The sequence below is a fragment of the Falco naumanni genome, chromosome 10 (assembly GCF_017639655.2).
Source record: "Falco naumanni isolate bFalNau1 chromosome 10, bFalNau1.pat, whole genome shotgun sequence".
Lineage (NCBI taxonomy): Eukaryota > Metazoa > Chordata > Aves > Falconiformes > Falconidae > Falco > Falco naumanni.
Genome location: NC_054063.1, coordinates 23,757,164 through 23,774,101, shown reverse-complemented (window position 1 = coordinate 23,774,101; position 16,938 = coordinate 23,757,164). Strand labels below are relative to the sequence as shown.

General features: G+C 38.7%; 1 protein-coding gene across 3 annotated transcripts; it reads right to left on the bottom strand.

Annotated features, from left to right (window-relative positions):
* Positions 1–562: 562 nt before the first annotated feature.
* On the bottom strand, positions 563–16,888 carry YTHDF1 (YTH N6-methyladenosine RNA binding protein 1). 3 transcript variants are annotated; one of them, XM_040608407.1, is made up of 5 exons: positions 16,453–16,888; positions 16,005–16,029; positions 14,449–14,528; positions 8,336–9,939; positions 563–2,047 (listed from the first exon to the last, which is right to left on the bottom strand). In XM_040608407.1, the coding sequence occupies exons 1-4, from the start codon at positions 16,477–16,479 to the stop codon at positions 8,365–8,367; spliced, it is 1,707 nt and encodes a 568-aa protein (XP_040464341.1). In that variant the 5' UTR covers positions 16,480–16,888; the 3' UTR covers positions 563–2,047; positions 8,336–8,364. The 3 variants fall into 3 exon arrangements, with proteins under 3 accessions (XP_040464341.1, XP_040464342.1, XP_040464343.1); XM_040608408.1 differs by having other exon boundaries at positions 8,413–9,939; XM_040608409.1 differs by lacking the exon at positions 16,005–16,029 and having other exon boundaries at positions 8,413–9,939; positions 16,453–16,887.
* Between the last annotated feature and the right edge of the window lie 50 nt (positions 16,889–16,938).

The window sequence follows — 16,938 nt, the reverse complement described above, 5'->3', positions numbered from 1 at the left end:
TTGGCTCTGAAATCAACAGCTCTCAGTGTCCTGACATAACAACTGAAACTAACAGCAGGTGCTTTTATTAGATGGTAACATGTTTATAAAACGCAGTTATTGCTTCAAAAAGTCAGTTAAAAAAAGACAGCAACTCAAATTACTGAAGTTAAGAGTTGGGAAATACAGCCAACTGCTGTAAAAGAAACCATTCACAGCTTCACTTCTATTTAGGAAGTTTCTTTTCCCATCCCAGTGAGCCACATCTGCACTGCTGCCTCCTGAAGGCTACAGAACAACTTCCAATTATTTCTTCAGCTTCTCTACCACACAAGGAGAAGGGAAAGTACAAGTGACAGCCACTGCATGCGCAGGTATTTCCTTTGAGGAACGGTAACATTCAAAGCTGCTTAAATGTCCTCTGCAGAGCCCTACAAAACCCTTCCGCAGTCATCAAGCCAACATCTAGGTTAGTCAATCAAAACACTTTGTGAATTAGCCTTAATGCACGAGTCCACATAAAGGGCGATTATAACACAGGAAGACAACTGAAAGTAGGGAAAAAATGAAAATGACATCAAACTTGCTAAATATGTATTGTTTATTAAGGCTTGTATTCTCCTAGAGGAAAAAGTTAATCTGTCCATTACCCCTTACAGGCAGTAACAGTCCAGAGACAGAGTTATACGTTCTAAATACAAGTCTAAATGATACAGATTAAACTTTATTTAAATTGGAGGTCCTTTTGGAGTAAATAGTATTCAGAAGATACTTGCTTTCTAATATAGTAAAAGATCCTCTACAATAAACACGTGCAGATTCAGTGTGCTAGAGCAGCGGACATGAGCACCATTTCCATGCTTAATTGGAACTCCAGTTGGTGACAGGTTCTCCGACGGTCCCCTCACTCCACAAAAACATGACAGCAAATTCAGTTTCTTAAAACAGGTTTTTTTACTCATCCAACAGAAAAAAATTAGACATACACACTGTCAATTTTAAACATCTGAGGCATAATCCATCATATTATCCGTACTATTAGTTCCTACGTTAAAGCTCAGCATTATTGGTATAAAAACTTTAAATGGCATTAGGATTTGGGGGGTGGGAAGGAGTAATGAAGGGAAGGATTAAAAATGATCTGCAATTAACTAATAACACCTGAAAGCTGAAACAGGTTTAAACACATTGTCCAAAACCCCTGCAATGTTGATAGCATCACATTATTATTTAATTAAGCTACAAAAACCGTAAAGCAGAATTATGGCTGAGAGAAAGTGTCTCACTCACTCTCGGCAGGATATGTTATAACAAATGCACACTGAAGCACTGGTTAACAGAATGTGAAAGGGAAATATTTTCCAGAGAAACAATTTCACTGACAATTTGATTTTTCTACTAGACAGAAAAAACCAACATGGTGCATTAGCAATTTTAAAAGTGTAATTGTACAGATAAATAAAGAGGCATAGCAGCTGCACAAAGTGATCAGAAATTTAGGGTTTTTTTCATTTCAAAATTCTGAAGTGCAGTATATTGAAAATTTTTTAAATGACAAAAATCAATGCATGGTTTCTTACTTTCGCCATGAAGGAAGAAGATTTGGGAGGAGGATAAAGGAAGATTTGTCATGTATTCTCCATAATATCTATATCTGGCTAGGAACATAATTTATGCCAAAATGAAGTCTTTGGGAAGCACTGACACTTTAGTATGCTCGTGTATAGGTCCACATTAGGTTAATATAACTGTTTACCAACTTAAAAAAAAATAAAAAGACACACCTTTATTAATGATTTCTACAGAATTTTACATAGAAAAAAGGTACAAATTAATGCAGATCTGCTTGGGCAAAAATAAACTACAATGTACTTAAAGATGCGACAACTTAATTTCCCCTGCACGAGAAGATATATTGGAGCTGAAAGCTTTAGTTTGTCCTGATGCCAGGATACAGCACCAGTATACTTAAATTTTGTTTCTCATAGTCGAATTTAATATCAGTTCTAGTATATATATATCAAACTGTATATGTTTATTCTTATTGTTTGTTTCGATTCTGACGTTCCTGCAAAGAGAAAAAAGTTAAAAGTTAAGAAAGATTTTAGCCAAATGAACAAGCAAATGAACAGCACTCATGTGATCCCAAACAACACACTCTGTTAGAACATTGCTGCTACATTTCATAACTATACCATATATAGCTGACAAGCCCAGGGATTTGACAACTTAATATTAAGTGCAGAAAAGCTGAATACCTGCACAGCCACTTCAAACTGACAGCAGATAAAAGTCACAGCAGGGAAGTAAGAAAGGATTGGAGTATCAACATCCCTAAGCAGAAACAAGGACCTGCAATATTCTCCTTTCTGGGTTATTTTAGTTACTGCAGCAGTAGCGCAACCAATACAAGAGGAGCAGAAAGGAGAAGGTAGATCACTGAACTTCACAGAACTAGTATAATTTTGAGGCACTCAAATGACTTTGTAGTTCAGTCACATTCAGTAAAAGCAAGGATTTGAGCTCTCTAGAAATTCTGTTCCTAGTTCTTCCTATCTGTTCATCTACTCTGGGAGGCACTGTGAAATACCTGACAAGTCAGGGGTGAGGTGGGGGGTGGGTGGATAATAACAATAATAATAATAAAATAATCAGGTGGAAGAAAATTTATGTACTTTTGTGCAATCTGATAAAAACCAGCACAGCTAGACTGAACAATCCAAGAATTTCTAAAAGCATTCTAGAACAGAAGCCAGCAGGCTCTTTGAAGTCTCCCTCAAAAGTTTCTGCTAACCACAAATACTGAAGACAGGTAAAGGTAAGCTAAGGGATACCTGCAGGCAGGCATCCCTCAACTGCTCTAAGTCTTCATCTAACCAGCTTGTGCTCTCCCAGCAGCAAAGGGTCACGCCTCTGCTCAGGACTTACACAGACGAGTTGAGCAATGCAGCAACAAAAAAGGGGGGACTTCAATAACTGTTTCAGGAGCCTCTTAAGCTGCAGAACATGCAGAAGAGAGCAAGCCAGGTTCAAAAAAATATGCTGCTGTATCTTTAGGCCAGTGTGTTTTTCCAGCTAAGACACTGCAGACTGAAAAGAAAGGGCTCAGCTGACTGCTTTCCCTTTCACCCCAATGGTGTTTAAAACAGACTGTAGAGCACAAAACCAAACCCCATTTCAAGCAAGAAAATTGTGCAACAGCCTAAGCATGAACAACAGTCAACTCCTAAACTAATGCCTTCACATTTTACTTGTTTTGTGGACTCTTTCTGTATAAAATTCATCTTGGAATTGTTTCTGCTGCGATGTAAAGCTTATTTGCAAATATACCAAACACTACAGATGTAACAGACTGTATTTGGTACTTCAGCTGGTCACAGCATAAAATCAGGAGTTTTTAAAAAATGGAATTTATTGATTTTAGCTTCCAGGCAGAATAATAGTAGTACTTCAATTTTCATAAAAAATACGCCAACAAAATCTAGTATAAATTCTTACTCTATGATTTAAGACAGAAGTAAAAGACAGCAAAATTTTTTTAGCAAACCAAGAGAACAGACCACGTGAAGTGGTACAATTTGTTTTAGAAATCTAAACGCCTTCTATCTTTTAACTGCTGACTTGTGATGAACTGTCAATAATAGTAATTTCTTAGTGGCAGAGTATCAGAACATATCAGGTGTTGTATGTTCTTAATGAAAAGAACTTATGGCTGCCTGACACTTCCAACAAAAGGTGGTTAGGAAGAGTATCAAACTAAATTGTATTAAGCCCATTTTCAGGCTTCCAAAAAAGTAATCGTTCCATCCTACTTCCATTTCTATGATGGTAAATCCCCTTTACCTTGCTCCGCTGCTCCACCATGTTCACCAGCCCATTCTTTCCCATTGCCATCTTATCTAACTTAAGTTTTCTGTGTAGTATTCCACAGACCCTCATAATTCCACCTTCTTTTAAACATCAAAATTTTCAATTTTCATGGACTAGTTGCTCATAAACAGAAGACTGGCTAGCACCTGAGATTTTTACCTGATACATAGAAAGTATGCCCACAGCATTCAGAGACTCAGCTCAGGCTTCAGAATTCAGTAAAAAGTGCTATTTATTGAGCAAGTTATTAAGCAATTCCTCCTACACTGCTTTCTCTCTCAGGCACTAATCTGAGTTTTCCTTCTAAAAAGTATCTGAAACCATATAAACTGACAGGGAAGAAACTGATGCAACAATTCTTCATGCTCTTGAGCAGGGCTGGTTTTTAGCTCTTTCAAACTCTTCTCCTTGATACTATTTAGCACCACTGCAAGCAAGAAGCACTTTTGTAAGCAACTAACAAAGCTCTGGTCATCTTGCGTTTTGAAGATCCATCCAGGAGTCTTCACTGTTTCTCTTCTCCAGGGGAATTCTCTGGTATCTCACAGGGGAGTTCCTATTGCATACTTCTCCTTCACAACATTAATATGCATAGTCTTCAGACACAGGAAAAATGGGTTTTTGCAAAGCTTCCAATTTGGAGACACTCACCGCTGTCTTAACTTTTGTTCCTTTCACCTCAGTCTAAAGCAGCTGTCAACTTTCTGTCTACACTTGATTTGTTAAGGTCTGCAGGATGAAAGCATTCATCTTCTGACACAAAAATATAAATTTTTCTTTGTATCAGAAAACAAATCAGTATTAATCTTAAAATACTATTTTTTTTAACTACAGTTTTGGAGGAAAGACAATATTCCATCCTCAAAAGCTGTGAGTCAATGAGTGTGTTCACAGAAAGCATACTGAAAGGAAACGCACAATGCTAGACGAAAATGAGTACTTCTAAGGGCCAACATGCATTAAGCTAACTACCACTTTACAGTAATTTATCACCCAAAAGGAGTAACAGTAAGCTCGGTGACTCAAGAGCTTTCTAAGACCATGCAGCTCTTTCAACACAACACCAAGGCCGAGTGCCTTGACACAGTTCAGAGGTGATGGTACAGCAATCCAGCCCGGTAACTGACCATCTAGTTAAATACAGATCTACCCAGACGAGCTGCTGACAGTAGATCAACCCACCTGTCCTACTACATGAGATGCAAATAAAAATACCAAAAACTTCAACAAGTTTATTTTCTTTACAAGCTTTTTAACTTCAGAGGACAATTTTTTTAAGACTATGCAAGCATGTTTCTAGGGAATGTTAATAATTACTGCCACATTATACTGTATTTTCTTTTTAAAGAAGCTCTCTCACACATGTTGCGACTTTTTTTGTATTTTAAGAGCATGAGCTTTGATCACAGACATTACTCTTTGTCAACAGCTGTAGCAGCCCCGGAAACTAACTGAAAAATGCTAAGTGGAAGAGATTTCAAGCCACTCCCTTTTTTTTTTTGCTATTTCATTTCAGATACAAATATACTTCTATTACTCCTCTCCCAGGTTCTGGGTCAGAGTGGGCTTAAATAGTTTATTACTATGGCAAATCAAAAGCTGGACTTGCATCCCAACATGAACAAATCTTCCCTCAATTCTAGATGATGATGCAGTCCTTAAGCAATGCTAGTAACACTGATGAATCTTTGGCACTTCCAACGAATTTCATGCAGCATTATACCTGCCAAATCCTCTTTTGATGATTTGGCTTTAACACAGTGGTTCCTAGATCAGTTGAACTCAGAGAGCACACACTGGAGCTTACTCCACATGCACTAGTGAAGGAAAACACTGGTTAGCAACAAACTAATCATCTAAAGAAGTGAAATGCAAGTGGCTTGCATTGTACAGATTACATGAAGTTATTCTTCCCTACTAAATATTTGTGTATAAATGGAATTAAAGCATTCAAGCCCTCCATGTTCTCTAGATTTTTAGGAGTTCTGGCCCTTTGTAATCACAACAGTGGTGAAACGGAAGCACAAAATTTCCACAAGTGATTTTACAGCTAAACACAGTATAATGGATAAAAAACATAGCAACTGGAAAGCCAATTAAGATGGCACATACACAAACAACCATCTGAAAATGTCAATTAGGTCGTAAAAGCAGTAAGATTCTTCAAAAAACTGCTGTCATAAGAAGGTTAACTTTGCATAACAGGAAGGTTTCAACTTCAATAGCACAAACTTCTCAACAATAAGAAGTTTACGTGGGTGCATATCCTGTAAAAAACCCTCTTTTAGTAATCAATTGACTTGTAAAATTCATTTAGTCAATGAAGGGGAAAATACTAGCTTTCCAGACAATAGCTTTATAGAATGCAACCCGACAAACTGTATCTTTTCTTTCCCTCACTGTTCATCTGCTTTACCTCTCTAGCACTATTAACTTTCTCAGCATACTTCAATTGTATATTGTCCTATTCTCTAAGCTATTTGAAGGAATCTAAGAAATGTCAAATCAGACTCCATAGCTCATTTTCTGAATGTGTCATATAAGCTAGAGCCTCAGTTTTAAATGAGGTAGAAAAAAATGCATTGTTTTGAAAAACTGATCCTGCTATAAAGCAGTGGCCTGGGTAAAACTACCGTATCAGCACTTCAACTGAAAGTGGGAAATAGTTGTGTATATTAAAACAACCCAAAGCAGGATCAGCCCAGTAGCTGAACATCACGCCCCTGAGCTACTGCAAAGCAAAGGAAGTTTGGTGTTAACAGCCATTGGGACCCTCCCCAGGCCAGTAAACAACTGTTCCTACACCAGATCTCCTATTGCTTTCCCAGTACTCTCACTCCTTAAACATGCACATCATCCTCCCCTCCAGACTTGGAAGCAAATCACAGGGAGACTGCGTTAAAAAAACGCAAACAATTATCCCCCCTACACTGTAAACACTGATCAAAGGAACCCAGACCTTTTGACTTATTCAAGATTCTCTCCTACATAAGGAAACACCTCTCCAAGATAGAGGTTGCATTAAATACTGAATGGCTAATTATCTCCCGAATCACAGAATAGAATCATGGAATCATTTAGGTTGGAAAAGACATTTAAGGTTATCAAGTCCAACTGTTAATGCAGGAAAGTCCACCACTAAACCATGCCTTTAAGTACCACATCTACAAGTTTTTTGAACACTTCCAGGGATGGTGACTCCACCACCTCCCTGGGCAGCTTGTTCCAGTGCTTGACCACCCTTTTGGTGAAGAAGATTTTCCTAATATCTAATCTAAACCTCACCTGACACAACTTGAGGCTGTTTCCTCTTGTCCTGAAGGAATGAGGTGTGTAAGTAAAGGTTTTTAGGTTTTAGCTTGTGGAATCCCACAGGGAGTACACAGGAAAAAAACAATTCTTAAGCTCTCCTTCCCTGCTGTATTGAGGTATGCCATGCACATCGTATCTTATGGCTAGGAAAAGCTGAGCTAAAAAGTTAAGACACTGAACTCCTTCTCTCTCAAAATTTAAGGGTACATTCTACAAAGACAGTTTAAAGCAATTTTATCTGTGCTTTTAAACAGCAATAAAACCTTTAAAATGGCAACTTCAATTTAAGCTCCAGGAACATGCATTAAGTTTGTGCTTCAAAAACATTTTGAAGCAAGTGTGAGCTGTGCTAAACTAGCCTGTCAAAAAAAATGCTTCTTAAACGCTATACAAAAAGGGTCTATAAAATACTATCAACATCAAGCAACTTTAAGTATTAACTAGCTAGTAACTACACATCCCAACACCTAATATTTTGTCAGCCCATTACTTGTAGACTGACTAATTAGAAAAAGGCATTCTTGAAACTGAGGTCATGGGATGGATAAGGACAGAGGTCTCTTGCAGTAGACTTGGAGCCATGAAAGTTTTCCCAGTTACTGCCCATATTTCTCCTACTACATTGTCACTCCAAACTTCTTTTCAAGAATTAGTAGACAGATTAGACCTGGGAACTGAAAACCTTTATTCACCCAAATAATAATACATGTGACTTCAGCAGCAGAAACGCAATCTTTCTAGCACTATTCCAGCAATTTTATGCAACTCTCTTTTCCACAGACATCAACTGAACAAACAAGGTCAGGCCTCTTGCTCTTAAAGGTGATGTACAAATTTCAAATACCAATACAGGTATGAACTTTAGTAGTCTTAGTTCCAGTCAAACAGTGTTAAAACACCTCATATTTAAGGCAAAAAACTTAATCACTGGCAGAAAAAAAATCTGCAACTATTTTGTAGTTTATTAATCATTTTAAGATAAAAAAATAAATCAAACTCCAAAGAACTGGACATAATGTCCTTTACCTGCATTACTGCTTAGCCTTCTGTTTTGAAACCCATTAGCTATGAAATTGTCACAGACAAATAAGCGTCAGTTTGTTTTTTGTGTTGTTAAACACACATAAAACCATCAAGTTGAGATGTACTAAAAACATTTCAAATTCCTACTTACATTTTTTCCACCATAGCAGCCTTCACATTTCATTTTCCCCATATCTGTGTATAAAATAAATTTTTTAATAAGTTTACCTTCCGCACCACCTCCTCCTCTTCTTGGCGCTTTTCATAATGAGAAAAGTCATCAAAGATGGAGGTCGTGTGCTTGTAAGTAGCAATAATTTTAAGCACTTGTTTTGCTTTTTCTAAGGGCACCTCCTGTGTATCACGGGAGTTTGTAACGGGTTTGTTGTCATTGTTCTCCAGCCTGATGTGTCGGAGCTGGTTGTTGGGCACATCCTTCACAAAGATCCACTTGACATCAAATTTCCCCTTCCACTTGTCCTGAGACCAGACACCTGCACTGGTGCCATAGTCCACAGGTGATTTCATCTCTGCTACTCCACAGAAGTGTCCACTGCCATTGACACTGAACAGCAAGTAGACTGGACCCTTGCTATTCATGGACCGAAAAGCACTGTCCAAGCGTTTGTTGCCATGTTCCGTACTACACCAAATAGAATACTTAATGGAACGATGAATGTCATCCTCAGAATAGCTCTTTATTATGAACACACGTCCATTTTTAAGGTTCCATTCAAAATCTTTAGGGTTATAACTGTGAGCAGCTTTCAGTTTTTCAAGAACAGGATGGGACTCGCCACTCGGAACAGGGTTAGGCTGGGTACTGCCAGCTGAGCTGTTGTCGTTACCAGTTCCTCCGCTTTGGCCAAAAGCTGCATTTCTGTTGCGAGGAGCTACCCAGCGATTTTGGGGTGGCTGTTGAGGGGTCTGATACTGTGGCTGAGTCAATGGAGGAGGCTGAGTTGGAACAGGCTGAACAATTGGCTGCTGTGGCTGCGGAACAGACTGAGGAGAAGGTATCTGTTGGGGGGCAGGAACTTTTGCCACAGGACCCTTATTGTCCCAAGTACCTATGTCCATATTATGCTTTATAGGTGGAGGCGGCAACGCTCCTCCAATTACAGGTCCAGTTTTTGTTTTCATTTTAGGCTGTGGTTTTGCAGGCTTGCTAGCAATAGCAGCCCAAGAGGTTGGTTTAGATACTGGCAAATTTACATTAGATCCACCGTTACCAGAGAGGGCACCTGTCATCCCAGCACTGTTGACAACAGAACCTACTGTTTTCACCGCAGAAGTTGTAACGTCTCCACCAATCTTAAGTCCAACCATTCCCTGTTCAATACTGTTCATTCCAGGAGCTTTATTTAATGTATCATTATGAAATCCTGTTTGTCCATCCACAATGGTCCCACCCAGTGAACTAGGTGGGTAGCTGTAACTGCTCCCATATGCTGAACTTTGAGTCTGCTGTCCTTGGGATCCACTTGTTCCCCAAGCTGAGAAGGCAGGATTTTCAGGGAAAAAGTTAAACCGGTGTTGATAGATATTATTTCCCAGACCCCCAGGCTGTCCAAAAACAGCATCGTGCATAAAGTGGTGATCTCCATTACTGAGCTGTCCATAGGTAGTGAGATATGGGATAGGAGGATCTCCTCCTGTAGACCATGGTGCTTCACTGAGAGAATACGGGAACCCAATTGATGGTGGATAATAACTGGACAGATAAGGATCAGTCATTGATGGATAGCTACTGTTCTGTTAAAGAAAAAAAAAAAGGTAACCAGATATAAAAACCCCCTTTATTTATAAATAGCCACAACACTGTTCATTACCAAATAGAAAAGAACAATAGAGACAAGGTAATTTAATTCCTAATTACAGATCTTAGTATACACTCCAGGAAAGATTCAGGGCTAAAATGCAGTATCTGGGCATTTATAAGCACCAGGACTAGTGGCTCAGAATGAGGTTAGTACTTGAGATTTTGAAACCATGTAAGCTTAGTCACATTACTAAGGGTACTTAGTGGCTTCTTCTAGAATTATTTCATCTATAATACCCCAAAATATTTCAAGGAACTTTGTATAACAACGTATTTTGTGTCTCTCAGAACTAAAGACATTTTGCATTTCTAGATCACTACATGGGAGAAGTTTAGATTGTATTACTTTAACATGACAATACAAGTAACAGAAAATATGATTACAGTCCTCATTATGGAATTGTTTTGAGGGGTCAACAGTCCCCTCAAACAAATAAAACATACCTGAAGTTATAAAACATGCAATGGCTACTCCTGACATAAACAGGATCACAGTGAGATCACACGCTAAGAAGCATGTCAAGTTTGCTGTAGCTAAGGCTAACAATTACAAACTGAAATTAAAGTGATTGGTATACTAGAGACAAATATATGCAAATATGACACGTGAAAACATGCCATCCAAACTCTTTGAGAAAGACCCTATTCAGCCTTTCACAAAAGTCTCTTCCTCCCCCAGTAGGTAAGTTACAAATGTGCAAGACTCTTTATCGCTGTCCTTCCAAACAGGCCATCTCTTCTGCTCTATGAAATAAGAGCCTGACTGCTACAAACCAGCAGATCCCCCTCTGAAATTCTAGCTTTTCCTCCCTTTCAACTGCTTCTTAGAGCAAGCTGAGAAGCCTCTCCTTCCACTGCAAATCTTCTGCTGTACTTGCTTTTGAAGCATTCTGTGTTTCTCATATTCAACAATGCAAAAGAACAAACACAGAATATTCAAGATTATTTAAAGAGGAGTAAAATCTATCTTAGAAGCATGTATATTGGAGACCTTCCAAACTGACACTCTAACTGTAATTACCAGTGAGGGAGCGGGAAGGTCAACCTTTCCTGTTAAGAAGTCAAACAGTAGCTAGCTTTCCTTACTCATGGAGAAAGATCATTTTAAGAAGAGGAATTAAGATTTCTTTCAAACAGCAACATTTCTAAGTTGACAAAATGTATGCAAAATCAGCAAAACTGCAACAGAACTTCAGTCATTTTTCAAAAATATCAGGTTCTTTCTCAGCTCATTCAAAAAATGAAGTAAAAAAACCTCCTTGCTGAAAATAAGCATAATACCCAACCGATAACAGACTTTTACTGCTCATTTTTCAATGCCTCCTTCCAGGATACCCCAAAGTCACAGCAATTCAATACCCTTACTTTCCATATACAGAATGATACCACAAAAAGCATCCAAGACTCACATATAGTACTGCAAACACTTCTGAGACTTAAACAGCCTGAATCCAATGTTACTGATTCAAAAGAAATAATCTCTGCCACTGTTCATGCCGCCTTTATTTACATGCAAATTCTGTCATTAACAAGAGGTACACAATCCACCTTCCTATGAGAAGATCTAAATACATTTGATTTTCTAAGGCTCCCAAGCTTAAATAATCAATATTTAGCATATGAAAACGTTTTTCTAGAATACTTTACTTTGAGATTGCTATGTGTTATATCTTAGCGTTAATACAAGAAAAATGTAAAACCAAATGCAGGCAAAAGGGAGGAAACATCAATAGTTCTTTGGAGATACTTTCATTAATAAATTCTACATCTGTAGAATATATGAAGACCAAAAAGAATAAGCAGGTTTTTTTGTCCTAAAATATTTCTGCTGAAGGATTCTAGACAATTCCTGAGACTGTCACCTCCTGTCACATAGCCTGTAAAGCTTCCACAAAGATTCTAACAAGATTAAAGGAAAGTTTTAGCAGACATCCTTGCAAAACATTCAATCTATTTTGACTGGCTTTATGCCAAAGAGACTCTGACAGAAGTCCTTCACTGCAACAGCAGAACATCTATTTCAACAAACTTATCCCTGACCTTTCTGCACTCTTCTACATTTTTTTTTAATTAAAAAGAAACAAACAAACAAACCAAACCATTGTGTTACTTCGGAAGGGAATTCTCCTTTCTCCCAGAGTACACTACTTGATAGTAATTCCCTGTTCCTTACGAATAATCTTTTGGTTCTGGATGACATTACATGGGAGATGCCTTTCTTGCTTTGAGTATGACTTCGCATATAAATACTCTACTTCACTCATTTCCCTTTGCACTTGAAAGTACTTTTAGTGTGCTTTATAACAAAAAGCTATCACATCTCAAATTCAATCTGTATGACCTACTGCTATGTGGATACTAGAACATTTATGGAAAGAAAAGGCAGTACCACTACTTAGAAGCAGTTAACAACAGGAAAAGGGAAGACAATTATATTTTAGCTCATTATAACATGTTCAATACTAATCTGTATTTTTAAAAGATGAAATTAACACAATATTGCCAACCTACATTTGATTTTTTATGTCAAATATATTGTTGTGTCCGCTGGGGTTTTAATTTCTTAAGTTTTGGGGTTTTTTTAATATTCAGTTGGTTTCAATTTTTTTTGTAAGTCACTTACATTTTACAGCAATTTTAAAGGGCTGAATAAATCTGACTGAATAACTAGATAATAAGGCTTTGTTCAGAAACATGGTTGTCTTCAGTACAAAAATCTCACCATCCTAATTAACGTTACCGTCACTTTCCACTTAATGTGAGACGACCTACACAATTGTTTCTTGTAGCATACCAATTTCTTACTGCAACATAAATAAATCTGTCAATGGAGCTACACTTTCATGTCAGAAAACTTTACTAGAATTATGGAAATTCTAATCATCATAGCAATTTTCCCATCTAAACCTAATAATAGGGCTTGTTGAAGAATTAAAATATAATAGATTCTACATTTTTTCTATATGAAGTAATTAAAAATTATATACAAATATGCTGAAATGGAATTTCAAAACCTCAATTTCTTTCAAAACTAATTTTGCATTAAAAATTAAAATTCCACTTCCTTTTTTTCTCCACAAATTCCCTGCTTTTATACCTGCTACAGTACATTAATTCCAGAGAAGAAGGAATGCTCCCCATTAAATCATTTTAGCTTCATATAAGCTTAGAGAACATGTCCATGCTGCAGAGAACAACGAAGCTTAGCTTGGGAGCTGGAACCCACACAGTGCAGAGCTCAGAAGACAATCCATGCTGTCCTATAAACACACTTGCCCCAACATCCACAGTGGTCTTTCTAGATTGCTTCCAGGATGGAAACAAGCTCAAGTCTATCTATACTGTCCTAAATTTCGCACCCTTCCTCAATGCTGCTATGATCCAAAACAAATCTGTAACACAGTTCCATCTGACTGCCCTAACAAATAGGTCTAATACATTTGAAGGTAACGATACACAGTACATGAATTAATGCTGTTTGCTCTAGTGTTTATGTTCAAGATGAAAACAGTCTCCACAAATGAAACAGAACAGCACGTTATATGCTTTTTTTTTTTAGCATGTAGAATAATTTTCTTTTGAAATCAAATTTGGTGATGTCACCAGCATTAACATTGGCATCTATCAGCTTCCAGATAAGTTATAAATTTCCCTTTTGAAACATAACACTTTGCCTTTCTGCCAACAAATAATACTGTACCTCTGGTAGGTGTCTCTCTGAAACAGTATTTCATATTTGTGAAAGAAAACTTTTTGCATCTCCAGTTTCTATAGATTTTGTTCACTTCTAAGATTTGAATGTCAAAAATTACTTCCCTGATATAATTTTCCCTTATAATGGTATTTAAGTCACATGTGTTGATTTAATGTATGTTATAATGACCCAGGTTATACTGAGAGTTTACATTACAGAATCTTACTCTAAAAATAACACAACTTTAATTTGTAAAATATTTCAGAGGACACAAAAGAGCAACAGTATTTGCTGGAGTGTAAAAAGCAAGTGGGACAACTCTACAAGCTGCCTAGAAAGCATCAAAACCAAATTTAAACTACACTAATTTCTAGGATTATACAAACTATACGAATCTAGAGAGCCCAAAAGCAGAACCTTCAGACTCCCACACACAACTCATCTGTCAAAGAACTGTAAGATCAAACAGTCTGCCACAGTACAACCGTATCAATAACCTGCAATTTGAGGAGCAATCAGCGGACACTAGTTGGAGCATTAAGTTCATTTTCACTTGTGGCCATCTGGATATGCAGAGTAATATTAGCTTTGTGAGCACAAATGCTAGTTGTATTACCAAGTAACACAATATGCTAGTCATTTCTTTTTCCATCTCTATTTAAGGAATTTGCTCCCTCAACACAATCCTATGAATTGAGTGCCAACAGCATGCCTAAGGAAAAAAAAACGAAGTTAAAAATACACTAACCTGATTTGACTGCCCAGAAAGGTAAGGTTCAAAATCGTTGTCATGAACTGTATCCTTCTGATGTAACGAACCATTTTGTACTAGAAGAAAAATGTTACAACATATCATAACACTGCTTAGCAGCATTTATGTAGACTTCCACCCTATGTTATTTCATGAAAAGCCGTATTTCTTCCTCACAGCATGAAGATTCCTAAAAAGACCAAGGGATGACATTTTTCCCTCAAATGGTTTCTCTTTATATTATTGCTTATAAAACTAAATTTGAGTAAAATTTAAAATATTCTGCAGTCGAGAGTAAATAGACAACTCCTGAATTAACTCTGAACAAAAAAATAATTATTGACAAGAATTTTGTGAAAAATATTGGGAAACAACCTTTATTGTTCTGGTCCATAATTAGAACTCTCAGAAACTCACAGTTCTCCCAGCATGTGTCATTCACTGCTTAAGTTGGCTAAAAGAAGATGAGGTGAGGTTACATTTCATTATGAAATAGTGACCACTAAGTGCCTTAATAACCTGACATTTTCAGGAAAACTTAAGTCTCAGTTTTCTCATGTGTAAAACAGAAATCTCTGCCATAATCAAAGGCCTACTTAAGCATAAATTTATGCATGAAAAGCATTCAAAACCCATTACTGGAAGATATGCAAACTAAAACCTGTTCTTAGGTCACTTCAAATACTATTCTTAGTTTAGTTTAAATTTAAGGAAAAGAGATCAAACACATTATGTGATAGCTGCTTTATTTACTTATTTCATAGAACAGCTAAACTAAAGGTAACACTACACCAAATAAGATGTTTAGCAGCCAAGCTTGGGAATTTACCAAAGTATTTCTGTAAAGATTGTCAGGGAGAGTACAAGTAAGAGAGTATTTACAAACACAGGAAATAGTGTCAAACTTTCTGTAACTAGAAGTAGCTGGATTTTTAAGGCAGGTTAAGATATATTACAAATCATTTATAGAGTTTAATATTGTTAAGTTTCAAAGCCTAAACAATTAACACACTAGTGATCACAGTAACAACAAAGGTATTTTCTTAGATTGTTATTAAATTTAATTTCAAACAAAGCACAGGAGCTATCATAAAAAGCTTATTACCTCATCAGAAGCTAACTATTTTTTTTATTTTAAAAATATCCCTAAATTTTGTAGGCTTATATATAACATCTGGTACATACATCAGTCAACAGCAGAACAGTAACAGAACTGTATTCATACAATAGAAACAGTGCAAAATTAGGTAAAAATGCATATTGAACTGGCATATCCTTGTGACTTTACAAACAGATCTGCTTTAAGGAAATGAAGAGCTTTATTATATTTAGTACTAATGCATAGTCCTTCCCACTGTAAACTCAATAGCATTAAGTGGGATGCAAGCAAGCTCGTATGAATAACAGTTTATGCTATTTTTGAAACGAAGCACAGCTTCCAGATGTTATCACCACGGACTAGGAGCAATACCTTTCTGCTCGCCTACAGGTACCTGCGCAATTCATCTGTTACAGTAACAATTTAAACAATCAGATCTCAGCGTGATCCTCACCTTTATTATCCTGTCCTTTCGGTCTCTGGGAAGCCATAGCAGATGATTGGGTAAAGGAAGGGGGGGGGGGGGGGAAAGAGGAGAAATAAAAGTTATTTTTAGAAACACGCTTATAGTGTCACTGCAAAACACACAAGCTTTTGAGGACGGGTAAGAGGCTCGCAAAAATGGCTAACAAGATATCCAGGTTTGTTTAGACTGGGGTTGCGGAGTACGCTTCATGGCTCATTCAGCACCGGCCTGCCTTAGAAATGGCCACGGCTCTCGAAAGGCTGTGGGAACGTGCTGTGCCCATGGGGGAATTTAACGAGAGAGATTAAGGTGCAAAGAAGCCGGGAAGAAGAAGAAGAAAAGCCTCTCCCGTGCCAGAGGCAGGCACCGGCCTGCGAGGGACCCCCCCGCCCATCGTGGGGAGGCGGCAGGCCCCGCGCTTTGCTTCGCCACTTACCTGAGGGTCAACGCTTGTGGCAGACATAATTCATGTACAGGGCCGCCGTGGTTCAGCAGAGCGGGCCGGAGGAGAAGGCTGGGCCGCGCGGCGCGGCAAGGCCTGGCGGAGGGGCGGCGGCGCCTCTCCCCTCAGGCGGCGGCCAGGGAGGGGAAGGGGCCGGGGCCCAGGGGGAGGGAAAGCGGCCGCTGGCGCGCGCGCCGCCGCTCGGCGGCTCCTCAGGGTGGCCCAGGAGACGGTAGGCCGGCCCCGGTCCAGCGCCTCGCCTCACCCTGCCGGTCCCGCGCCTCGCCTCACCCTGCCGGCCCCGTCTCTTCACATGCCCCCGGGCCGCACCGCCCGGGCCTGCCCGCCGCCGTCGGGCCGCAGCGAGGGATGGAGCCTGAGCCTCCAACTCCAATGGCGGCGGGCGCCGGGCTGCGGTGACGTCAGCATCGAGAGCGCGCGGGGCACGCCGGGAAAGCGCGGCCGGGCGCAGGCGGGAGG

Bases quoted from the DNA above. Each gene is read 5' to 3' on its own strand.
- YTHDF1 (XM_040608407.1), bottom strand. From the start codon at position 16,479: ATGTCTGCCACAAGCGTTGACCCTCAG. The intron at 14,529-16,004 runs GTGAGGATCACG...TTTTTCTTCTAG, and splicing joins GAAAGGACAGGATAATAAAG to TACAAAATGGTTCGTTACAT. The intron at 9,940-14,448 runs GTTAGTGTATTT...TTTCTTTAACAG, and splicing joins TTTCTGGGCAGTCAAATCAG to AACAGTAGCTATCCATCAAT.